We start from the raw sequence: 21,413 nt of genomic DNA, 5'->3' as shown, positions 1-21,413 counted from the left end.
GATTAAATTCTAATTAAAAATGTATACTGGCTAAGTGGAAGCCTAGGATCACCTCTGAGAATTCTAGTCTCTGCAGTGAAGTCAAGTCTACCAAGCATGTTCCATTCACATTCTGCCATACACAGACTAGGTCAGATTACAGATCATACAGAATAATGTTGCATCCTACTTTATTAAAACTGTTGATACAAGATTTCTCATAATTTATCAGTTTTTTAGTGAAAATCTGGATTGATGAAAGCTGGAGAATGATGCACTTGGAGATACTGAATTTACAAGCACGAATGCACAGGAAACTACAAGCCGACAGTATGACATATAGTCAACAATTTTCACTGGCCTCTTAACTCTTATCAGATAAAAAACATTCATACAACTATTGAATTAACATCCTCTAAATTAGACTTTTTTTTTCTTCTTCTTTAGTAACTATATGTTATTACACCCCGAATTGTTCATTCCAGGCTGAAAATTATGAAGGTGAGACAAGCCTGCTGAAGCAACTCATCCCTTGTTCTATCATCTCAGTGCAGAACTGATAGATATGACAGGGAGTGGGCAGAGACAAACGTCAAAAAGGAAATACAATGCCATGAGAATCTGCCCTCATCCTACAGCAATTAAGATGTGCAAATCAGTAATTTCATAGAATCCTTAGAGTTGGAAGGGATCTCTGAAGTCCAACTTCCCTACAGTGAACACAGACATACACAACTAGATCGGGTTGCCCAGGGTCTTATCCAGCCTCACCTTGAAAGTCTCCAGGGACAAGGCATCAACTTCATCACTGGGCAACCTGTTCTTGTGCCTCACCATCCACACTATCACCACAGACCCTGCTAAGGAGTCTGTACCCTTCTTTCCTGTAGCTCCCCTTTAAAGTCTGCTATCAGGTCACTTCAGATACATTTCCAGGCTAAACAGCCCCAGCTCTCTCAGCCTTATTCTCATACAAGAGGTGTTCCATTCCATGGATCATTTTTGTGACCCTTCCTGGATGTGCTCCAACAGGTCCATGTCTCTAAGGACTCCACATCTGGATGCAGTATTGCAGGTGAGGCCTCACCAGTACAGAGCAGAGGGCAGGACCACCATCCAAACAATCCTTATCTTCCCATCTTCAAGGCCTTACTGAAGTCCAGATAGAGGACATCAGCGGCTCTCTCCTTGTCCATTGATTCTGTGACACCATCATAGGCCATTAGGTTGGTCAAGTAGGATTTGCCCTTGGTGAATTATCAGTGGTACACAGAGATGTAAGATAGAGCTGTCCAAATTGTTAAGGTTTATACATATATGTGTATGTTCTGTGCCAGCATACACAGAAATCTCCACTGTATAGACATCATATCTCAGTATATCCTGATATTCAGAATGTACGACATACTGCTCCTCTGTGAAAAATTGGATATACACGAGTAAATCAGATTTTACATCTTGTATAAAGAGTACAATTCAGATATTTTAAATACAGTATGGAATATTTGAACTCATACTATATGAAACATTTGAAGAGAGCAAGAAGTCAGAAACAACTGCTTTGGACTCAAGATTTTACTGTGAAAAGAAAATGGTTGATATGTAGAAAGAAGTTATGTTATTCCACTTTTTTTTTTTTTCCCTCTCATAGTTTGTAAAAAGGCAAATTACTAATAGGAAGTTCAACAGAAGGGTTGCCATTATGAATGGGCAAGGGATGGAAGATAGAATAAACAACTTTTATTCCTCACTACCACATAGATCTTACTGATGAGAACAAGGCACGATGTAATGTTTGGAATTATTTCCACCTAGAATTTCTCTGAAAATACCATGTTTTTTGTCTTTCTCTTCCTTGAGATTTATAAAAAATGTATATTTCAGCATAAGCCGCTGTTCTCACCACCCTGAAAACAAAAGGAAGAAAAAAAAAAAAAGGAAAAAAAAAAAAAAGATAATATTTCAGAGAATATTGAAACAAAATTGTATTACAAATGTAATTTGTAGTTAATTACCTGTTCAGTATGTTGCCATATCTCCAAGTGGGGCAAAACATGCAATCAGTTTAATCTACTGACCATAAAAGCTCTGGGTATTCTGTGTGTGGATTCTCTTAATTATGATTTATTTTCAAACCATCTGTATGAACCCAATTGCTGAGAAATGAGATGATGTTACAGAGCCTTCAGTTACACATAATGCTATGACAACAATAGCAATTTTCACTGATGCTAGTGCATTAGTGAAAATTATGTAACTAGCTGTGTAACTAGCTGTGAGAAGCAATAGTAAAGCACTACCAAGTTTTGAAAATTCGCTGATTCTGACATACTGAAATACGATTTCTGCCAAAATGTGGAAGGGTAAGAGAGGAGCAGAGACTATCCAGAGATTGTTAATGCATTAGAAAATATGAACTAGAAAACACACAATTTTTTGTTGTTTAAAATATATTGTTGATGTTCACATGGCAGAAATTTTACTGATCTAAGTATGTAACATACTTTTGACACAATAGCGTTACATAAGTACTGGTAATCAAATGAACTCATTTCTTAGATAAAGCTTTACCTGAATTGCTATCTATCAACATGAAAGCTTATGGGTGGGTGAGGTGGGGAGCTCTGCTCTCATAACCTACTCCTGCCAAATATTCTACCTGGACAAATAATATTTGGATTAAATGAAGAGTACAGACATATATCTGCCAAAATCTTTCCTTTCTGTTTCCCATCAAAAATAAATACTTCGCAATATTTGAGCGCAGAAAGCATGTCTCTTTAAAAACATCTTAAAATGAAACAAGAGGATTTGTAGCATTTGCTCACATTATTAAAGTTGATGCTAATTATTAAAATAAATCTAGAATGTATTCATTAGCAACCACAGTCTCATCTTAGTTTTATATCCAGCTAACAAAAAAAAAACAAAAACAAAAAAAACCTTAGTAACTGCAGATTTTCTTTAGCAAACAATTACACCTGTGTTTCAGTGTATAGGACTGTACATAACACACACAAAAACTCGTACTGAAAATAATTACTAAATAATTTAGGAAAAATTGTCACATCGATGTCATGCTTCAGACTAAAATACTGAATTCTTGAAAATTGTTTGCTGAGATTTAATGCAATCTGAGCATGAATAACTTGGATTTTTCACTTTAAATGGACAATTGTACAAGAATATTTAAAATATCTAATTCTAGTTGGCAACAGTTTTTACTCAGCACAGAGTAGATTTACAAACTTCAGGAAAATCTTGCTCTGTAAGCAGAATTAAGTTTTTGCATATGTTCTAGAATTTAGAAGCACTACATTGAAAGCGATATTAATAATTTAAAAAAAAAGAAAAAAAGAGCACCACTATCTACTCAATTACATATTCTTACAAGTTAATACTTGCATTAATAACTGCATTGCATAAGAGGAATCCAAGTAATTTCTATTTGTTATTAATTCATACATAAAGTTGGGATTAAGAGTTTTTCCTACATTTTTTTTAATCTGTGCAGCTTCATAAACAATATCTAGATATACTTAGAATGTGAGTCAATTTTAACTATCACAAAAATAATACAGAAGAACACTTTGTACCTCAGAATGAAAAGCAATTTAAAAAGTCATAATTAAATAGCCTGGGTAAAGCACTTTAACCAGCCCTTCCTAATTCAGCCTGAGTACACCTATATTAAGTTAAATTTACTTAGAGTTAAGGCACATTTCTCTGTAATTTCTAAATAATACCCTTTATAGGAAAGTAATCTAGACCTGTTGCACGTATGACCAGGAAACATAAGCACTGTACAAGCACAGCGCAAGTCCTTTCTTACCAACAACTAAGTACCAATTTGGTAGCTTCAGAATTCCCACTGTTATAAACAAAATAGAGAATTTCCACATTGTTCTGTTTCACTGTAAGAAAATAGCTTTATTTGTATTTCTGTGAGGATTTTGGTTTGGCTTCAGTTTTTTTTTTGGCAAATAGTTCAAATACACGCCCCTGTTACTTCCTTCTTAAGATTAATTCATACCTATAGTGATAGACATGGATACATGGTCAACATGACAGAGATATCCAAGATGTGTATTTAGAATCACAGAATCACTAAAGTTGGAAGCGACATCTAAGACCATCCAGCCCAACTATCCATCTATCACCAGTATCTCCCACTAAACCATGTCCCTCAGTACAACATTTCTCAAACATCTCCAGGGACAGCAACTCTACCACCTCCCTAGGTAGCCCATTTCAGCTCCTGAACACTCTCTTGGAGAAGAAGTATTTCCTAACATCCAACCTGAATCTCACCCGGTGCAACTCGAGGCCATTCCCACTAATCCCATTGCTAATTACATGGGAGAAGAGATCGACATCCACCTCACCACAACCCCCCTTCAGGTAGTTGTAGAGTGCTATAAGGTCTCCCCTGAGTCTACTCTTCTCCAGGCTAAACAATCCCATCTCTCAAAGCCACTCCTTACTAGACTTGTGCTCCAGACCCCTCTCCATCTTTGATGCTTTTCTCTGAACATGCTCCATGGCCTTGATATCTTTCTTGTAGTGAGGGGCGATTTATGTTACATGTAATTGATTCCTAAATAACATGACAAAAGCAATTCTGAAACTCTCTTGACAACGCTAAGGCTGGCTAACTTCCTACGCAGTCAGCTATTATCAGCTATTAAATTTTAAATGTAACAAAAAGAAATCTGTCCAGAAGGAAAAAAAAAAAAAAAAATCAATAACATCCTGCAACACTGTTTGGGAACTTCAAGCACTAGAACTTTAACCTACTTCTCTTCATTTTCAGTATGAGTGATTTGACTTCATTAATCATCAAATGAGAACCCATCTCAAAGGAATGTGAAATTGCAACCATCTTTCATAATCATCATATTTTAAGAGAAAAGAGCATAAGCCTTGTTTTCTCTGTCTCTTAGAAAGCAATTATGTGCATAACCTAAAAAACACTTCAGTAGTAAAGTGATTGCAGAGTACTTGTTACATGCAGTGTGGAAGTAAATGGTTGTCCACTCTTTCACCAATTAAAGGATTCACATATATGCTTTCCTATCACAAGCACACTGATACAAAAATATGGATATGCCTTAAAACGTAATAGACTCTAATAAATTAGAGTCACTTCTCCTTCCTTAGAGATATTTTTATTTACAAGTATTTGTTTTTTCCCCTAACCGTGGAACACAGCTTATAGAACTAGGATTGTTACATTACAGTTCACAAGACTTCACCACTAGCATATTGCACAGTTGACCATCTATGATTACTTTATGTTAGCTACTGTGTATAACAGCTATATCTATTAGATCTTAATTGATAAAGTTCTTTTCAGAATAAAAATACTGTGGAAAATCCTGGGTACAGAATTAAAAATGTTTCATCTTCCTTGATTTTTCTGGGAGTCATATTTTACTACAATTAAAAATACAGGAAAATTCTTTGCCATGGTTATTTAAGAAAATAATAAAAATGGGAGCTTAAGTCAGATAGGGGAAGTATGAAAAGAGAAGAAAGATGTCAAGGAAGGAAAGATGAGAATGGAGAAAGGAAAGAGGAGAATGGAGAAAGGAGAAATGAGAAAAGAGACAGAGGGACCACTAAATGTCATCAAGAATGCTTAACACTGAACACTTTTGCAACAGAAATTATCTATCGGAAACACCTTAACATCTCAGTGCCCTCAACACTTTGCACAAAAAGCAGCCTCATAGCCAGGCTGCCAGCATTGCTTCCTGGCAGGCTTCCAAATTCTCTTGGTATCCTAGAAGCTCTTTCCTTTGTAGTTCTGCTCAGAAAGCCAGAAAAGCAAGAAAAGTGAGTTCTCAGTGTCTGAATGGTGGAGTTCTCTGCTGGTGATACAAGTTAGTAACTTTTGTGTAGCCAGAATGATAAAATATCCATTTGTAATTCTTCAGATGGCTGCATTTCAGAGACAGGCTTCTCCTATATATTGGATTTCTTCTAATTCTCCACATCCCACTAACCTTTCTGTAAATTAGTTCCAATTAGATTTCACCTTTTCCCATTTTGTGGCACATATACTGGTTAAAAGGAGGAAGATGACTTTTCTGTGTATGTTTTGTCAGTCAAGAAACGTAGCTGAAGGAGACAGCACAAAAAGCCGTCATTTAACATGTATTTCAAACTGCTTTGTAGTCTAACTAGTCTTACACATATTTCAATTGGCCTGAAGACACCACCTATTCTTACAAGTCTTGTTTTGTTCTCTGACTTCCCATGGCCACAGGAATACTATTGCAATGTCCCAGTGATGTATTTCTCCATGAGCAAAGCTTCTGCAGTCATCTTGTGACCAGCTATCACACTTAGCTTTTCAGGGCACATTGCACTGTGCTCTGCACTGCTTATCTCATCCGATTTTTGTTCGTTTATAGTCCATAATGTCATCAAGTTTTTCCAGCATAACACCCAAATTCTCTGACAATAATTCCCAAATTTGGTTTAATGAGTTGATTTTAAACAGTATTTATATTTGTTTTACAATGTTACAAGTGAAAACTGTAAAATTAATCTCATGACTGGTCCTAGAAATAGTTTTAACCAGACTGCCTTCTCTTTCAGGATCCACTGCTCTAACTCTCTCAACTTACTGAAAGAGTAAGGCTGGTTAATCTAATGTGAGCCTTTCTCTGAACAGGAAGTGAGTACTCCTAACAGCGCAGTGCACACTTTCAGCTGGCCTTTGATGCTAGAAAGAGAGGGATTCCTACAAAATGAATCCTTTAAGATTCTGGATTTGTTCTATTATTCTCATGTTCCATCTGTGTTTTCCCAAAAGGAGCAGAGGCCTTTTAACAACTCTGCTACAAAGAACGAGTAACTAGGTCAATAAGAAAAGTTCACTTGACTAGTCCTTCTTTCCTAGCATTTTTAAATTGTATTTTTATATTTGTTTTTATGCTATAAAAGCTTCTCAGAAGTAGAGCTTTGGGCTGGCAATCTTTAACCCTTTATCTTACAAGGCCCATAAAGTCAATCACATCATATTAGACTGATAATCACTTTGCTTTCAGCTTTAATTATTTGTTTAGTAACTGATGTAATAGACATGGGTGCTTATTTATTAATAAATGACATCTCAATGGTAGTCTGCAAAATAAAAGATAATGCTTCTATGCATAACAAAAGGAGAAAAAAAATAAAATTACTTACTTGATTAAGTATATCTTGTTTCTGTAATGCATGCAATAAAGGAAAGAAGACACATATATTAATGTAGCATAGTAACGCTCAGACTTTGTTATTATAAATACTATTTTGGTTGAAAGGTTAGTAATGTAGATGAACAGGCTTAAGACAGAAGACAGAATATCATTATTTTGCATTAGTGCATATGTCAAGTAAATGGTTCAGCTTAGCATTCTAGTCTTGATTAGAGAGTGTAAGCAATTTATTTTTAACCATGCTATGATAGATATCAAAGAAAAAGACAAGGAATTAAATATGTTTGTCTCTCTCAGCCCTGTGCACTTTGAAAAAGAAAAAAAAAAAAATTGTTTGTTGCCAAGAATGGTTGTTATTGAAACCATTTTATCAAAAATGAATGCAATAATAAACACTAGCAAGCACTGTCTCCAAAGTTTCTAATAATCCATTCCTTTTAATAAAGGCTCTGTACTAATTTCCTGCTTTATTCACAAACTGCTGTCAATACTTCCTAATTAGCACTACCTTAAATTATAAACATAGTTATGTTCTCCACGTAAATTACACTGACTGAGACAAACTTTAGTTACTAAACTACCAAGAATATCTTTAAAATATTTACAGAGTAACTAAAAGAAAAAAAAAAAAAAACAAACCCACATCAACACTTTGGGAAATCAGAAAGACCCCAGAGAAAGATTAGAGAAAGATTCTTAGAACCATTTTCACTACTTCCAAAACTGCAAAAGTATTTCGAAGGTGGCAGATGTTTACTGCCATGTTGCATTCATTTTGCTAAACCTGAGGCTTCACCTACCCAGTCAGACCAGACCATGGAGTATGCCTGGTGCCATGTACTCACTTTAATAACCTTCTCAGAAATTTCTGTTTCACTGTTTAACCTGAGCACTTATATTTATTTTTTTTATCCAGATGCAATTTGTGGCACTCAGGAGCACTTCCCAGATCCAAGCACAGACATGCTATATTTGACTGTCTCAAACCTACACCTGTCTGGCTAAGGTACATCTGTACAAATTTCTCCTCTCTCTGTACTGGTTAAACCTAAAAGCTCAAAATGTGTCTGTAAGCAAGAAATTATGATCCACTCTAATAGAACCATCAAAAAGGATGTGCATCTATTTCCCACTTTGATACAGTCTTTTGCTCGATTTCCTGATTTTTGCCAGCCTACTCAGCACTTGTCTGAAAGCGAAACAGTTGAAATTAGTTAGCTGAGAGAAATACCAAATGTCAAAAGACTATTTATAAATCACAGCTTTCCAGCAGGGTGTTGTTAACCTACCTGTGTATTCTAGGTCAGGCATAAAACCCAGTATAAACTACATATTTGACACTAACATAGAAAAAGGTGGGAAGACAGAGATTCACTAGCATATGAGTTTCAGTAATCTACCTTAGACTGAAAGCTAGCAGAGAGTAAAAGCTGCATAAATATAATTCTTACAGTAGATGAAGACCTTCTTATAATCAAATATGTCATTTCCACTAAGCCTAAAAAACACTCATTCAGTAAGATATAAGATAATGGAAAAACAAGCCAGATGACTTCAGGTCACAAGCTTCAAGTATCAACAGCTTTTCTTTTGCTATTTGTGTGCTGTTAAATCAGCTCATGATAAAAAGAAGGAAAAAAAACCAACCCTGTAATAAAGAAGCAACATCCTCAACCCTTTAAGCAGGAAGAAATTTTTAAAAACTTAACACTTTTTCTAAAGTACACAAATATGCCACATTGCAAAATCTCTATGTTCCATACCATACCTCTATACGTTCCTCAATACCTCTATGTTCCATGCTTATTAGTATTAAATTGGCACCAGCTTTTTGTAGGACATTGAGAAGATTGGAAAAATATTTAAATTTTAATGAGACAAGAGCTAAAAAGAAAGCATGAAGCTCTCCTCTACAAAACACAAGAACAAAACAGGATGCTTAGAAGTTTAAAGGGTTATCTACAATATGTGAAAGAGAAAAGCTAAACTGACTTATTTCTGCTAGATGAATAACTTTTTTTTTTTTTTTGTCATATCATATCTACTAAAATAATGAAAGTGAGTTCTGTTTTTTTTCTTCTTTTTAATTTAGAGATCAAAATTGCATAGTTTAAATAATACACGCAGCACAAGGAGTTCTCATCTGACCAGATAGAATCAACTCTCAAGTCATCCACTACAGAGCTTATCCATATAGCACTTTTAAGAGATGTCAAAAACACAGAAACATCTGGGAAAAGGCAGTTCTGTCTGACTATATTCACCCAGCTGCAGAAGAAATATCAGTCACTCTTCTTGCAGCTGATGACATGAAACCTGAACTAATAAATCCTGCTAGATCCAAAATACTCATTTTCTATCTTTTTTTCATTTTGTTATACTCCCTGAAATCAAAGTACTACACAGAAAAGTGAAAAAGCCATTGGGCTTAGCTTGGGACCAACACTGTCCAGTAGCAGCCAATAGCTTGACCCCTGCTGAGGTCAGTGGGGCCACAGCAAGTTGTTTAATTTTCATTCCCTCTGCCCTTCCATATTCCCACACAATTACTTTACACTTTAAAAGGTTACACTTCACAGAATTGAAACCACTGTACAAGGAAAGAATAGAAGTGAAGATTTCAAAAACAATTAACAATAAATTTAATGTATTTTATCGCATACATTCACAGCACAAAGAAAGCAACGGAAATTAAAAGTTAAAAAAGTACAAACGCTCAATCATATAAACATCTCCTAGTAAATACGTCTACATTCTAATATGAATCAATTGAAGGTGGTTCTACAGCCCATGCCACATTGAAGACTAAATCAAACGGTGAAAATGTTCCCACCATTTTATAATATATAATTTATGTAAATAAAATAATGAAGATTTAAGATGATCAACTACAAAATCAACTCATACTGCTTTATCAAAACACAAAATATTTTCTTCAGAAGTGATTCAAATGACCAATACTACATTTTGTTTCATTCAAAGTATTAAATAATATTCCAATATTTAATTGGTTATACCTGCCTTACTTAACAACAACTGCATACTGAAGTGTAGGTACAAGTTACGCTTATAATGGTTAGTACATTTTTCTATTCTGAACTCCATACAATACAAACCTATTTAGAAACGCTGATGAAACAGGGTTTTATTTAGCTACATTTTAAATCACATTATTAGGATGTGCTAAACAAATAAAAATTGCAAGTGGGGATTGCAAAATGAAACATTTTGGGGATTTTTTTTTTTTTTTTTTGCCATCCAAAACAGTGTTTTCAGAGTGTGACTCTGTAGAGGCAATACCCACACACATTCAATTGAATTCTTTGTTTCATAATACCAGAAAAAAAGAAATTACCCCAAAGGGGATCCCACAAGCAGAAATGATGTAAGAAAAACAAGTTAGAAAAAATATCTTTGCAGACTTTACTTATCTAAGATTTGATAATATTCTTAACATCTCTAACCACCAAAAAGAATTAGAAAGCATATTAACATTTAGGATTATGGGGTTTATTTTTAACTGTTTTTTTGTTTTAGTTCTTAAATTGTTTATTGATATTAATAAGCAGATGTGTCTACTATGATGTTTATAAACTTTTAGTTAATAAAAACATTCACATTTTTATTTCCAAACAAACACAATTACCCTCAAATAACTGATTTATAAAAATACTTCTATTTTAAATCCTTTAACCATTTATTAATACTTTTCCCACCACTCCCAATTATTAAAGAAAGAAGACAAGTTACCCCTTCAGGATTATATTTTGCTAACACACCACTGCCATGGAACTCTTCTAAGACATCCTTAATTTTCTTAGTGGAATCTAGACAAAGAATGAAAAGAGAAAAAATTAAAATACAGAAAACTGATTTACATAATGTGAACTGTATTAAAGGAACACACACAAAAAACGCTAATATCTTTTCTCAATGTGCATCACTAATTTTCTCTAGCTATATAAGAGCTGTAGGCATAAAGAAAACGAGAACATACTGTACCCTCTTAACAAATGGTAAAAAAAACGGTAAGTAAACACAGAAAGCTAAGAAACAAACATTCTTTACTACAGTCTTTAACTGTTGTTAAGCAACGTATTTCTCAAGTAGTTGTCTGCAAGGACTATTTCAAGTCCCTTTTCTTGTCCTTGAAACATGAGTCATCTACCAAGCAGGTTCACTCCTAACAGTGCTACTAAATCTCATCTGGCATAGGTGTGAGTGAGCCAGAGGAGCCAGACTATCTATCTATACATACATATATATAAAATATACGTGCCATACTTGAAAGAAATATGTTTTTCTGAAGACTCATCACAGAAAACAAACATTATATCTTTTGCAGACCTCCAAGATACTTTAACAACTGTCAGTCAGAATAACTTTGGTTATTTGCTAACAGAATCATGCTATATCGCAGCAGTTCAGAATTTTTGTTCTCATTGTTAAAAAATTTCTACTTGCAAAAGAATAACACAGTTATTTCAGTAAGCTGCCAATACATTTGAATTCACATTAACACATAACCATCTTTTCTAATCTAAATATCTTGGAATATAATAAAAATAGATGTAACTCAATTCTGTCTTTGAAATGCAAGACAGTCAAATGTGCATAATGAGCATAACATTGGAGTAAGTCATGAACTAGCAGATGCACTACAAATGAAAACAAGTATATATAACGGCTGGATAGTTATTTCCACAGCAAATATTGAATGGAGAGAAGAAAAACAAAAACTGGGAAATAAGAACAACAACAACAAAAACCTTCTTTAATTTAACATTTAACATTTTTATCATCTACAAACAAGCATTATGTCTATGCAGCTGTAATTAAAATCAAACACTTGTGCTATGTAATTTTTTCCTGAATCCCCCTTAAGGGGATTCCTTAATCCCCTTAGTGCAATCATTAAAAAAACACAATACATTCCATGATCGAAATATCTGTCAAGAAAAAATGTTTTGTGGATGTAATTACTGCTTTGGTTGTCCCAGAAAAATTGAGAAATTTCCACATTTTGGACACAAGCTGTATTTATTGCAAGCACCGGGCTATGCATTCCACAGCCAAGATAGAACCATTTTTCACAACCTTTTGTTCACAGTCATTCAATCATTATTTCAGTTCATGGGACAGTATCCAAACAAGCACGCATTAAGATGATTTTTTAAACAACAAAAATATGACATATCAATATTTTAAGTCAAACATCAAAGGACAATCTTCTGTATGTACATTTCCTAACAGTTCAAACCTTCTGAAGAAAAACTAATTCTTCTTAGTCTGTAACAGCCAAACTAATACTATAAACATTCCATCTTCAATAAGTTGACGTCAAGATATGACAGTAAAAGTAATCTTCAAGTTTCATTCATTTTTGTGCATAAAAAGCAGAGTCTTGGAAAGTTCTATGCCAACAAAAAAAACCCGAGAAACTCCAATACAATGTTTTTAATTCCACTAACAGAAAAATTAGCCAAGTAAATTCTCTATGGAAAATAAAATATCAGAAATTATACACAGAAATAAATATGAAGTTTTCTCAATTTTTTTTTTTTTTTTTTTCCTAAGTTTCCTCCCAGGACATAATAACAACGCTGGGGGTCTGACTGAAAATTTAGTCTGACTGAAATAATTTGTACACTCACTAGAAACTGGTGTAAAAACGCACCTCAAACTGTGTCTTGCCTGTTACCTCCAAGTACATATGCTCTGCTGTCACAGTTTTATGGTTTTTGGTTATCGTTATTCCACATCATAACATCATGCAGTGCACTGGGAGGTAAGGTGTTAATGCTCAAAGTTCCAGGTACCCATCTTGAAGAGAAGAAGAACTACATTCCCCAGAGGACTTTGCGGTCAGAGAGGAGATATAACCCCTGGCAAGGTCAGCTGATGGGCTCTTCTTCATCAGGCTCTCCTCCCTGCTGCTCAATCGGACTGCGCATCTCACCTAAGTGTCATGGTGAGGCCTATCCACCTTTCAAACACTCTCATTATATTTGATTTATTATCTCCAATTCTAATTATATTGTATTATAGTGTGTTATCTTGCATTCCAATACCATATATAGTAAATTAGTTTGTTTCTCCCTAGATTGCTGCCACTGTTTTCTTTTTCCATTATTTTGGAGTCCTCTGTTTCCCTTTTCTGGAGGCGCAGATCCGTGGATCCCTCCACTCTGCTAGTCACAGAACTGGGCCAAACCAGCCCATAAACCGTTCACATCTGCATAGCTCAGCAATTTAACATTTCTGAGTAAATTCAGAAGTACCATCCACATATTAAAAGTTCACTATGAATATGATCCTAAACTTTAGATATCTATCATTGTTTTTTAATCATGGACAGACTTTCTTTGTATGTGATGCTCCATTCCAACAGTTTGTAAATATGCAGAAATATATAGCACATCCATCATTGTAGTGCTTAAACCCCATGAATTTCAGTTAATGAAAAATGCAAAACTCATTTCATGAAACCACTTTTTCTTTTATATTTTTACAATTTTATTACTTTTATTACCCACTAGCACGGTGCTTTGAGAATTCACTTAAAATACGGAAGCCATTCAGTTCTCTTTTCTGTCTGTATGGATTTAAACCCTTGTACGTCAGCTCATCTTCTGCTGTAATTTTGACAGAACACAGCAGTGTTCATTTAGCCACGGTGCTAGGAGAAAAAGGGAAACTGTGATTCAGGAGTCAGAATTCTCCTGGGAGGAGGTGAGCTATGTTTTCCCAACTCATGTCTGAGCAGTAGCAAACAGGCTAAGCATAGTATGACAGACTGCTAACTGAAAAAGCTAGTACTTCACTTGAGAAAAGTAGCTGGGCATTGCTGCTTTTTTTTTTTTTTTTTTTTTTTTTTTTGCTTTTTTTTTTTTTAAATAAAGTCTTCAAAACAATAGGTACATAGATAACCTTAGTTAAGGTACTTTCCAGAATAAAGGCAAAACAATCAAAATCATGACGCAATAGAAATAATAAACCTGCATAGTTAACAGGGAGATATTCAAAGTGTCAAAGTATCTGATTTTTTAAGTATCTTACAGTCCTAACAAAGATACCTTTTATAACTGAAGACTAATTTACATACCAAGTTGCAAATCATTTAAGACTTAGCCCACATTAAAATCATGATTCATTTTTTAAAATGACTCAGCTTCAGATGAGGAAGATTAAACACTAAGTTGAGATTGGAATTCAGTGAACCATTTTTCCCATAAATGGAAAACATCAAACATCAAGAAAACTTGCCCAGATCACAGATTTTCTCTACACTTTCAACCACCCACCCAGAAACATTCTTGGGAAGTTTAAGAACAGAAAAATAAATGACCTATAAAAAAGGCCTGACAGCATAAAATACTGGTTTTAAAATCATGTGTAAAGACAAATAAGCACTAGAAAACAAAGGCTGGATTACAATTAATTCTGTTATGAACCCAGATGTGATTATATCATTTGAAAAAAAAATCACAGGTAAGCATTCAGAGTCTTACAATGATCAATTTCACTGTTTATACATAAAAGCTCTGAAGTTTTAGAGATTTTCTATAACTTTATAATACAATACAGGAAAAAAAAAAATCAATATGCAATTTTCTGGCATGACCCAAAGTTGAAAGTCCTACATGACAGCAAAGACAGTAGGAAACATGGGAAAAAGCCCAATACTCCTTTGTCACTGCAATTCTTACACAGATTCTTCTTCTATTATGGATTTTTTCTTCCTTTTCTGGATGCAAATTATACAATAAAAATGTGCAATCATGTATGTATATACATATGCACATGTGTTTACACATGAACATTTCTGCGTCAGAGATTCTTTTATGCACAGAACCATATGACATCTTTGCTCAAGCTTAAGATTAAGCTAAACCTCTGCTGGTCTCCAAATGCCAGTATATTATAAACACTGAGCCTGCTAACAAAGCTGTATGCATCTGTATTTTTCACTCTCAATAGAAAAAAGGTTATTCCAGAAAAAAAAAAAACAACATTTTTCTCAATATGATTCTGCATCCAGCAGCATGTCTGTGTTGCTAAGAGGTTCCGGTGATTGACACTGAACGATGAGAAATTAATATCATAAGTTGGGCTAGAGGCATGCTGCTTCAAGCTCTTAACATAATAGGTTATACTTTCCTGTTGGTTTATGAGCAGAAGTCTTTTGATGCAAATTTCACAAAAGAAACACATTTGAATTCATGGTCATTGTTTTTTTTGGTTTTTTTTTTGTTTTTGTTTTTTTTTAATTGATTTCACAAAACTTACCATCACCTTGAAAACAGCTGCCAGGCTGGGAAGGCAACCACAGCGCAATGCTGTGAAAGAGACCTCCCCTTACTAGTCATTACCAATAACTGCAGTAGCACGCACTTTAACAGGAAAATTTGAATGACAAGAACCTCCAGCATATCACTCTTCTACCAAATTCTCTGATGAATAATCAGCAGAAAGTTCCTTAGAAACTCAGGCAGAACTGGATGAGGCTGTCTAAATAAATATGGTGGCAAACAACTTGTGTAATATCAGATGGATAAAGAGGTAAGTGGAGAGAGAGGGACAGCAGCCACTGCTGCAGGGAAGGACAACTCCTGCTGCAGCAGCTGCTGAATTTGAAGCTCCTGCCAAGCATAAGTGCACAGCATTTTGCCACCCGCCCTTATCCATGGCCACAGTGATGCCTGTTGTTCCTCACCTGAAGATTGGTACAGATTTTCAATTTCTCAAGGACATCATTAGAAGGAAGATTTATCAATTTTACTCCTTCCTATTACTAAGTGATGCTTATACAGGCGATCAGACTTCTTCATGAGAAAAAATACAAATGCTAATACCATGTGCCAACACATCTTCAGTCCAAATTAACAGAAAATATCTACCAAATCCCATTTCCCTATAGCAGATGTTCAAACAGAAGCATATGGCAAACAACAGAGATTTGGGGGACAAGGAGGAGCCTGAATTTTGCCTGCCAGTAGGTTACAGTTTAGAAAGGAAGAAATAAGTAAAGAATAAAACCATACTTCAGGATTTGAAAGAAGCTGCAGGTAACTGCTCTGAGTACTTAGGATTATTTTGAGGAAGAAAAATAAAGCCAAATATTGCCCATCTTTTGTATTTTAAAACAGCTTTGTAACTATCTTATTCAGCTTATTCTTAATTCCTTTGTCTTTGAATATTAAGACAATTAAGCAATCTGAGACATCCTCATAAAGCAGCTCTGAACGCAAAGCAGTATTTCAGGGTGCTATGATGGCTAGGGGTTCCCTGGGTCCAAGACTGTACAGTTCTTCTGACAGAGAAGGGTCTTGCAACCTGGGCCTGTCTAGCTACACAAGCCAGGACCAGGACAGGCTGAAGAACAACCACTGTCCTAAGCATTGGGCATCACTTTGTGAATGGGAATGCACAAAGCCAGGGTGAGACATGAAGCCATGAGTGGGCCGATATTTTCAAGGCCCATGGCAAGGCAGGGCTGTGGAGAACCATATTACAGTCACTGGGACATCAACAGAGTTGCTTCAAGAGCTAAAATGGGGTTCTGGACCACAAACAGGCTGCAGGGAACCCCTAGGGTTTAAGAGAGTTTTTGTGCTCTCAGACACAGGGGAGGCTGGTCAGGAATAGTCAGGGCTGGTAGTTCCCTCAGCTTGGGGACAATATTCCCTCATTCTAAATTCAAGATTTGAGAAAACTGTAATACTGCAAGTCATTCTAAAACTCAACTTTGAAAAACAGTATTTATGCATGCATTGAATATGCCACACTACCCTGTCTGGAGAACAGGAAGGATTAAATGCCTCTGGAGACCAATCCAGTCCTCAGATTTTATCATCTTGTTTGAGTCACAAAAGCAGTACAAACATGCAACAGGTTACTGTGTGTCTCTTTCTTTCTCTTTTCTCATTTCCTCCTTATTTATAGCTGGTCACACTATCTGATACAGCCTGCCAACTCATAAGAACAGTGATGAAATGATTCTCTGTTATATTAAATTAAGGAAGTATTGTCATTGACAATATATTTCCATCCCAAACTAGCTCTATAAGTACTAACTGTGTGTCTGGAAAGAATCAAATCAGCTTAGATTGAAAGCTACCACACACTATTTCTGATTTTAAGCAGAAATAGGGAAATTGCTCTATACATTTCAGAAAGCTTGTGTTTTTGTTTTTTTTTTTTTTTGTGGTTTTTTTTTATTTTTTTTATTTTTTTTATTTTTTTTGGCAGTTGTTGCTTTTTTTAAATAAACATATTAGAAACACAGAAGTTTATTTCTTGCTGTTGTTATCCAAATTATATACAGTATCTGTATTTTGTACTCATTATCTGTTTAACCTGAAGTTTAACAACGGCTTCAAGTGCTACTGAACAGGATTAAGAACATACAATGTATCCTTACACGTCCTTGGCTACACTCCTTGCAGTCACTCACATTGCTTGGCCCTGCCTTCCCATCAGGTGCTCAATCACTACTTCAAGCCCTGACTTAGTATTTCCATTACAGACCACAATGCACAAATTAAAAAAATACTAGAAATAAAATAAACATTACAATGCAACTTTCCTACAGCTCTGTAGATAATCCAAGATAAACTTATACCTGAGATTCTGTTCTTACCCCTGACTTTTTCCCTAATGTTGGCTGTTTCTTCCTTCAATATGAACATAGAGTTCCTTAATACTGACACACAATTTTTTCATATCTGCACATATTTCCCAAACATGAAACAGACAAATTGCTAGTACAGTACCAATGCATACACAGATTTGTTATAAGCTTGAGAGTTGGAATACACATCACAAAAGATGGAACCTGTGAAATACCTCTAGCTAACACATTTCACCCGCTCAGCTTGAGGGTGAGTAAAACTGGCAACATATTTTACCAAAGTACAACTGGCCTGTTTTGACCATGTACTTTTACTTTGAAGGGCTTGGGAGAAGCACTTTTAGTGGTGTAATCTGTAACACACAGTTGGGGATTTGTGTTTTTGTAGGATTTTTATCTTCTATTCTCCTCCATTTCTTTATGATAAGGCTGTATTAACATCCATTTCATTAAAAGACATAATTTAAAATACACATTTGGTTCTTCCATTCTTCTGTGCAGCACAAACAATTCTTGAAATGGTTTTGTACTCCTGACTTTGGTTTTGTTTTTGTTTTTTTTTTTTCCTTTTTTTTTTTTTTTTTTTTGCTGTTTGGCTTTTTGTTGTTGTTGATGATGTTTACCATCTTTTTTCTTATTATTGTTTTCAAAGTATCACATTCAGTTTACTCCTCCTCTTATAAAGAAAGGCAGTGACAATTCTCGATATCCTATGTACTAGAAGTGTATTTCTGAGATTATATTTTAGCTATGTAGAAATGAAAGTAGAACTGTTTTCTAGCTTTAACCTGAAAAGATTTTCACTTAGGGCAATCTTCTTTACATACAATAAATGACCTCTTCAATACAAATGCTAAACTAAAAGATGACTTTTTAAACAAAACAAAACAAACAAACAACAACAACAAAAAAAAAAACAGCTCAATTTAGTTGTGACTTTCAGGTTTCTGATGCATTCATCTTCCATTTCAAGATGTGTTTACCACTGAAATGAAATGCTTTCCAAAAACAAGAGTTGCATCTCCTGAGTAACAATTCTGTTATTTATTTTTTATTTTCATCTCAGGAATAGAAGCTTTAAAGTCAAATGCATATTTAGGCCATAAAACTAGAAGAATTAACAGCACAATACAGTTTTCTCTGGATCCTTTCAACCATTACTGAGGAATACAAAGTGATGGTCTTACAGGAACAGCAATGTAACAAATGTTCAAGCAAACTCCTATAAGGAGTTATTTCAGTTTTACAGAGCTTGTAAAGTTGAAAAATATGTTTCAAGCACGTAAAGTTAATTATTATTTCCAAATTTTATTCAAAACACTCATGTTTTTAATGATGCATGATCCCATTCAAAACATATTTGGTTCTATATGTTATCTTATTTGCAACACAGAAATTTAGCATTTTAGATTCAAGATCTGCCCTTTTTTCATAAGAAGTTAAAGCAGCTAATCTTGTTTCAAAGTGCATTTCTTAAAGACAAGATAAAGCTAGAAGTTGTGCAATAGTGCCCATACATGTCTCCTTCACAGAAAATTTAGAATCCAAGTGATAGTGAATGAGAAAGAAAAAAATGAAGTCCTTTACAGACTACATATATTAAAAAAATCAATATGAAATAAGGTATGTAAGATGTTTCAAGGTTAATAAAAGATGCCATCTGCAAAATGAAAAATGTAAGGGGAAACAGGGATAGAAGCATGCGAGGCAGCTTTAAGACATTTTATTATTATTCTAAAAGTATCAATGGCAAGTACGATAAGAATTTATTCAGTCTGTCAAGATTCTTTTTTTGTTAGATCTTGTTAATATATTTACACAACATGATAAAATATTTAATGTGTCAAAACAGTGAGCACATTTCCATGCCACATGACTTCCTTATGATCTGCTATTAAAACTGGCAATTGGCATAAGTGACAAAGATGAGGAGAAAGGTCCCGCTAGAATTTTTGTAAAGCCTATTCTAGGAATTCCACTAAAAAATACTTCCATTGTTGGTAAGCATACAAGTTAATATATGGTCTTTTCAGTCTTTTCTTCTTCTTCTTTTTTTTTTTTTTTTTAATAGCATCATTTTAATGAATTTACTTCTAAGTTTTATTATAACACTAGATCATATAAACTGTTAACAATGTAAGACAAACTGATGAGCAAAGCATACAAATCTACAATCTTCTCCAACACATCTTTTTCTCCAATAAAGACATCTTTAAATCATCTTTGTTTAAAGATGCACAGTATTCCCCTGTGAATCCTCCGGTTTTGTTTCCTTGTCTAAACATCCAAAGAAGAGATAGATAAACCATCTCCACCTGCCTCCATTTTGCTTACAGATACCTGTATTATCTCATTTGCCACATTATTAAGAACTTAAATGATTCCTAACTGAGCAAAAAGTAAAGTTACTGTAAATTAAATGTAGAATTCAGATACTGCTGAAGTGTTTACCAATCAAATTGATTCCATTGGATACACATGCTGCTACCTTAATGGGATATAGGAAACTGTACTGCTAAATAGTTAAAACAAGAAATTAAAATTCTAATAGAAAAGGAAGCAAAATAGGCAATAAAATGTGCAGTAAAATGTGAAATTCCTCTGGGATGAAATTCTGGGAAAATATAACTCTCTTAATGACCAGAGACTTGAAGTGTAGTAACATATAGGTTTGATAATGAGCTACAGGTTTGCCTTTGTCATATATTAGAATAAATGAGAATATTCCTATTGTCATTACTATCATAGAGAAACTCAATAGTTATATATTTTACATTCACACAGTAACTAAGCTTAATGTATGCTCATTTATCTTATAATTGCCATTGTAAACCTATTCTGGGATATCTATTTTTACGTTCATGTTCTGAGAAACAAATGCTTTGCAAGCACACTTCTAAGTCTTGTAGTAGGGGAGTTCAAAACTTAAAAATTACTGTTTCCACCCATGCCAGCTCTCTGTTCAGTTCAGTTAAAATGTGTCTTTTGCAAATTTGACAGATTAAGTCATCTTTTTATCAATGTTAAATAGTTTTTCCTATTAACTAACTAGTTTATATCAATTTCTCAAGAGCCTTCATGGGCATTATTCACCATAATAGATAACACTAAAACAAAGTACAAGAGAGAGGGAATATGCATGGACTCCAGGAGAAGAAAAGCTCATATGACCATATGAGCTCTTCTTACTTGGTGTATCTCAGTTCCTTTCCTTTTCAATACATATATATTAGACTAAATGTACATCTTTAAGTTTCACTACATATACATTTTTCACCTTTCCAGACTAATACAAAGGATCAAATAGAACAAATCATTGCCCATTGTTTAAGTTAGCCCACTGGACAATCTATAGAACAATTTTTTTTTTGCCAAGGAGACAGAGAGCAAGAATAAAAGCTTGCAACGTAATCCACTAATAAAGGCAATCTAGAACCGTATTACGAGGGCTATTTAAACAACATTTTCATGCATTTCTCAGACAAAGTCTTGTAAGAACAATATTCAGGTAAGTAGATCCCTCATGCAAGTCTACAGAGCTCTCTAACCACTTTAAGCAATAACCATCTTAACTAAAATTTCAGCAGTTTAAT

At 34.5% G+C, this 21,413-nt stretch overlaps 1 protein-coding gene across 3 annotated transcripts in view; it reads right to left on the bottom strand.

Annotated features, from left to right (window-relative positions):
- DGKB (diacylglycerol kinase beta) overlaps positions 1-21,413 on the bottom strand; it is a 326,408-nt gene that overhangs the window by 260,239 nt on the left and 44,756 nt on the right. For all 3 annotated transcript variants that reach the window (XM_042816926.1, XM_042816927.1, XM_042816928.1), the window contains one exon: positions 10,938-11,014. In XM_042816926.1, the coding sequence (XP_042672860.1) occupies positions 10,938-11,014 (77 nt within the window). The remainder of the gene's footprint in view (positions 1-10,937; positions 11,015-21,413) is intronic.

This window comes from Centrocercus urophasianus, unplaced genomic scaffold, assembly GCF_019232065.1.
Source record: "Centrocercus urophasianus isolate 14NV4802_14NV808 unplaced genomic scaffold, USGS_Curo_1.0 seq_16, whole genome shotgun sequence".
Taxonomy (NCBI): Eukaryota; Metazoa; Chordata; class Aves; order Galliformes; family Phasianidae; genus Centrocercus; species Centrocercus urophasianus.
Note: the sequence above shows the minus strand (reverse complement) of the source record. Positions and strands in the feature narration are given on the sequence as shown.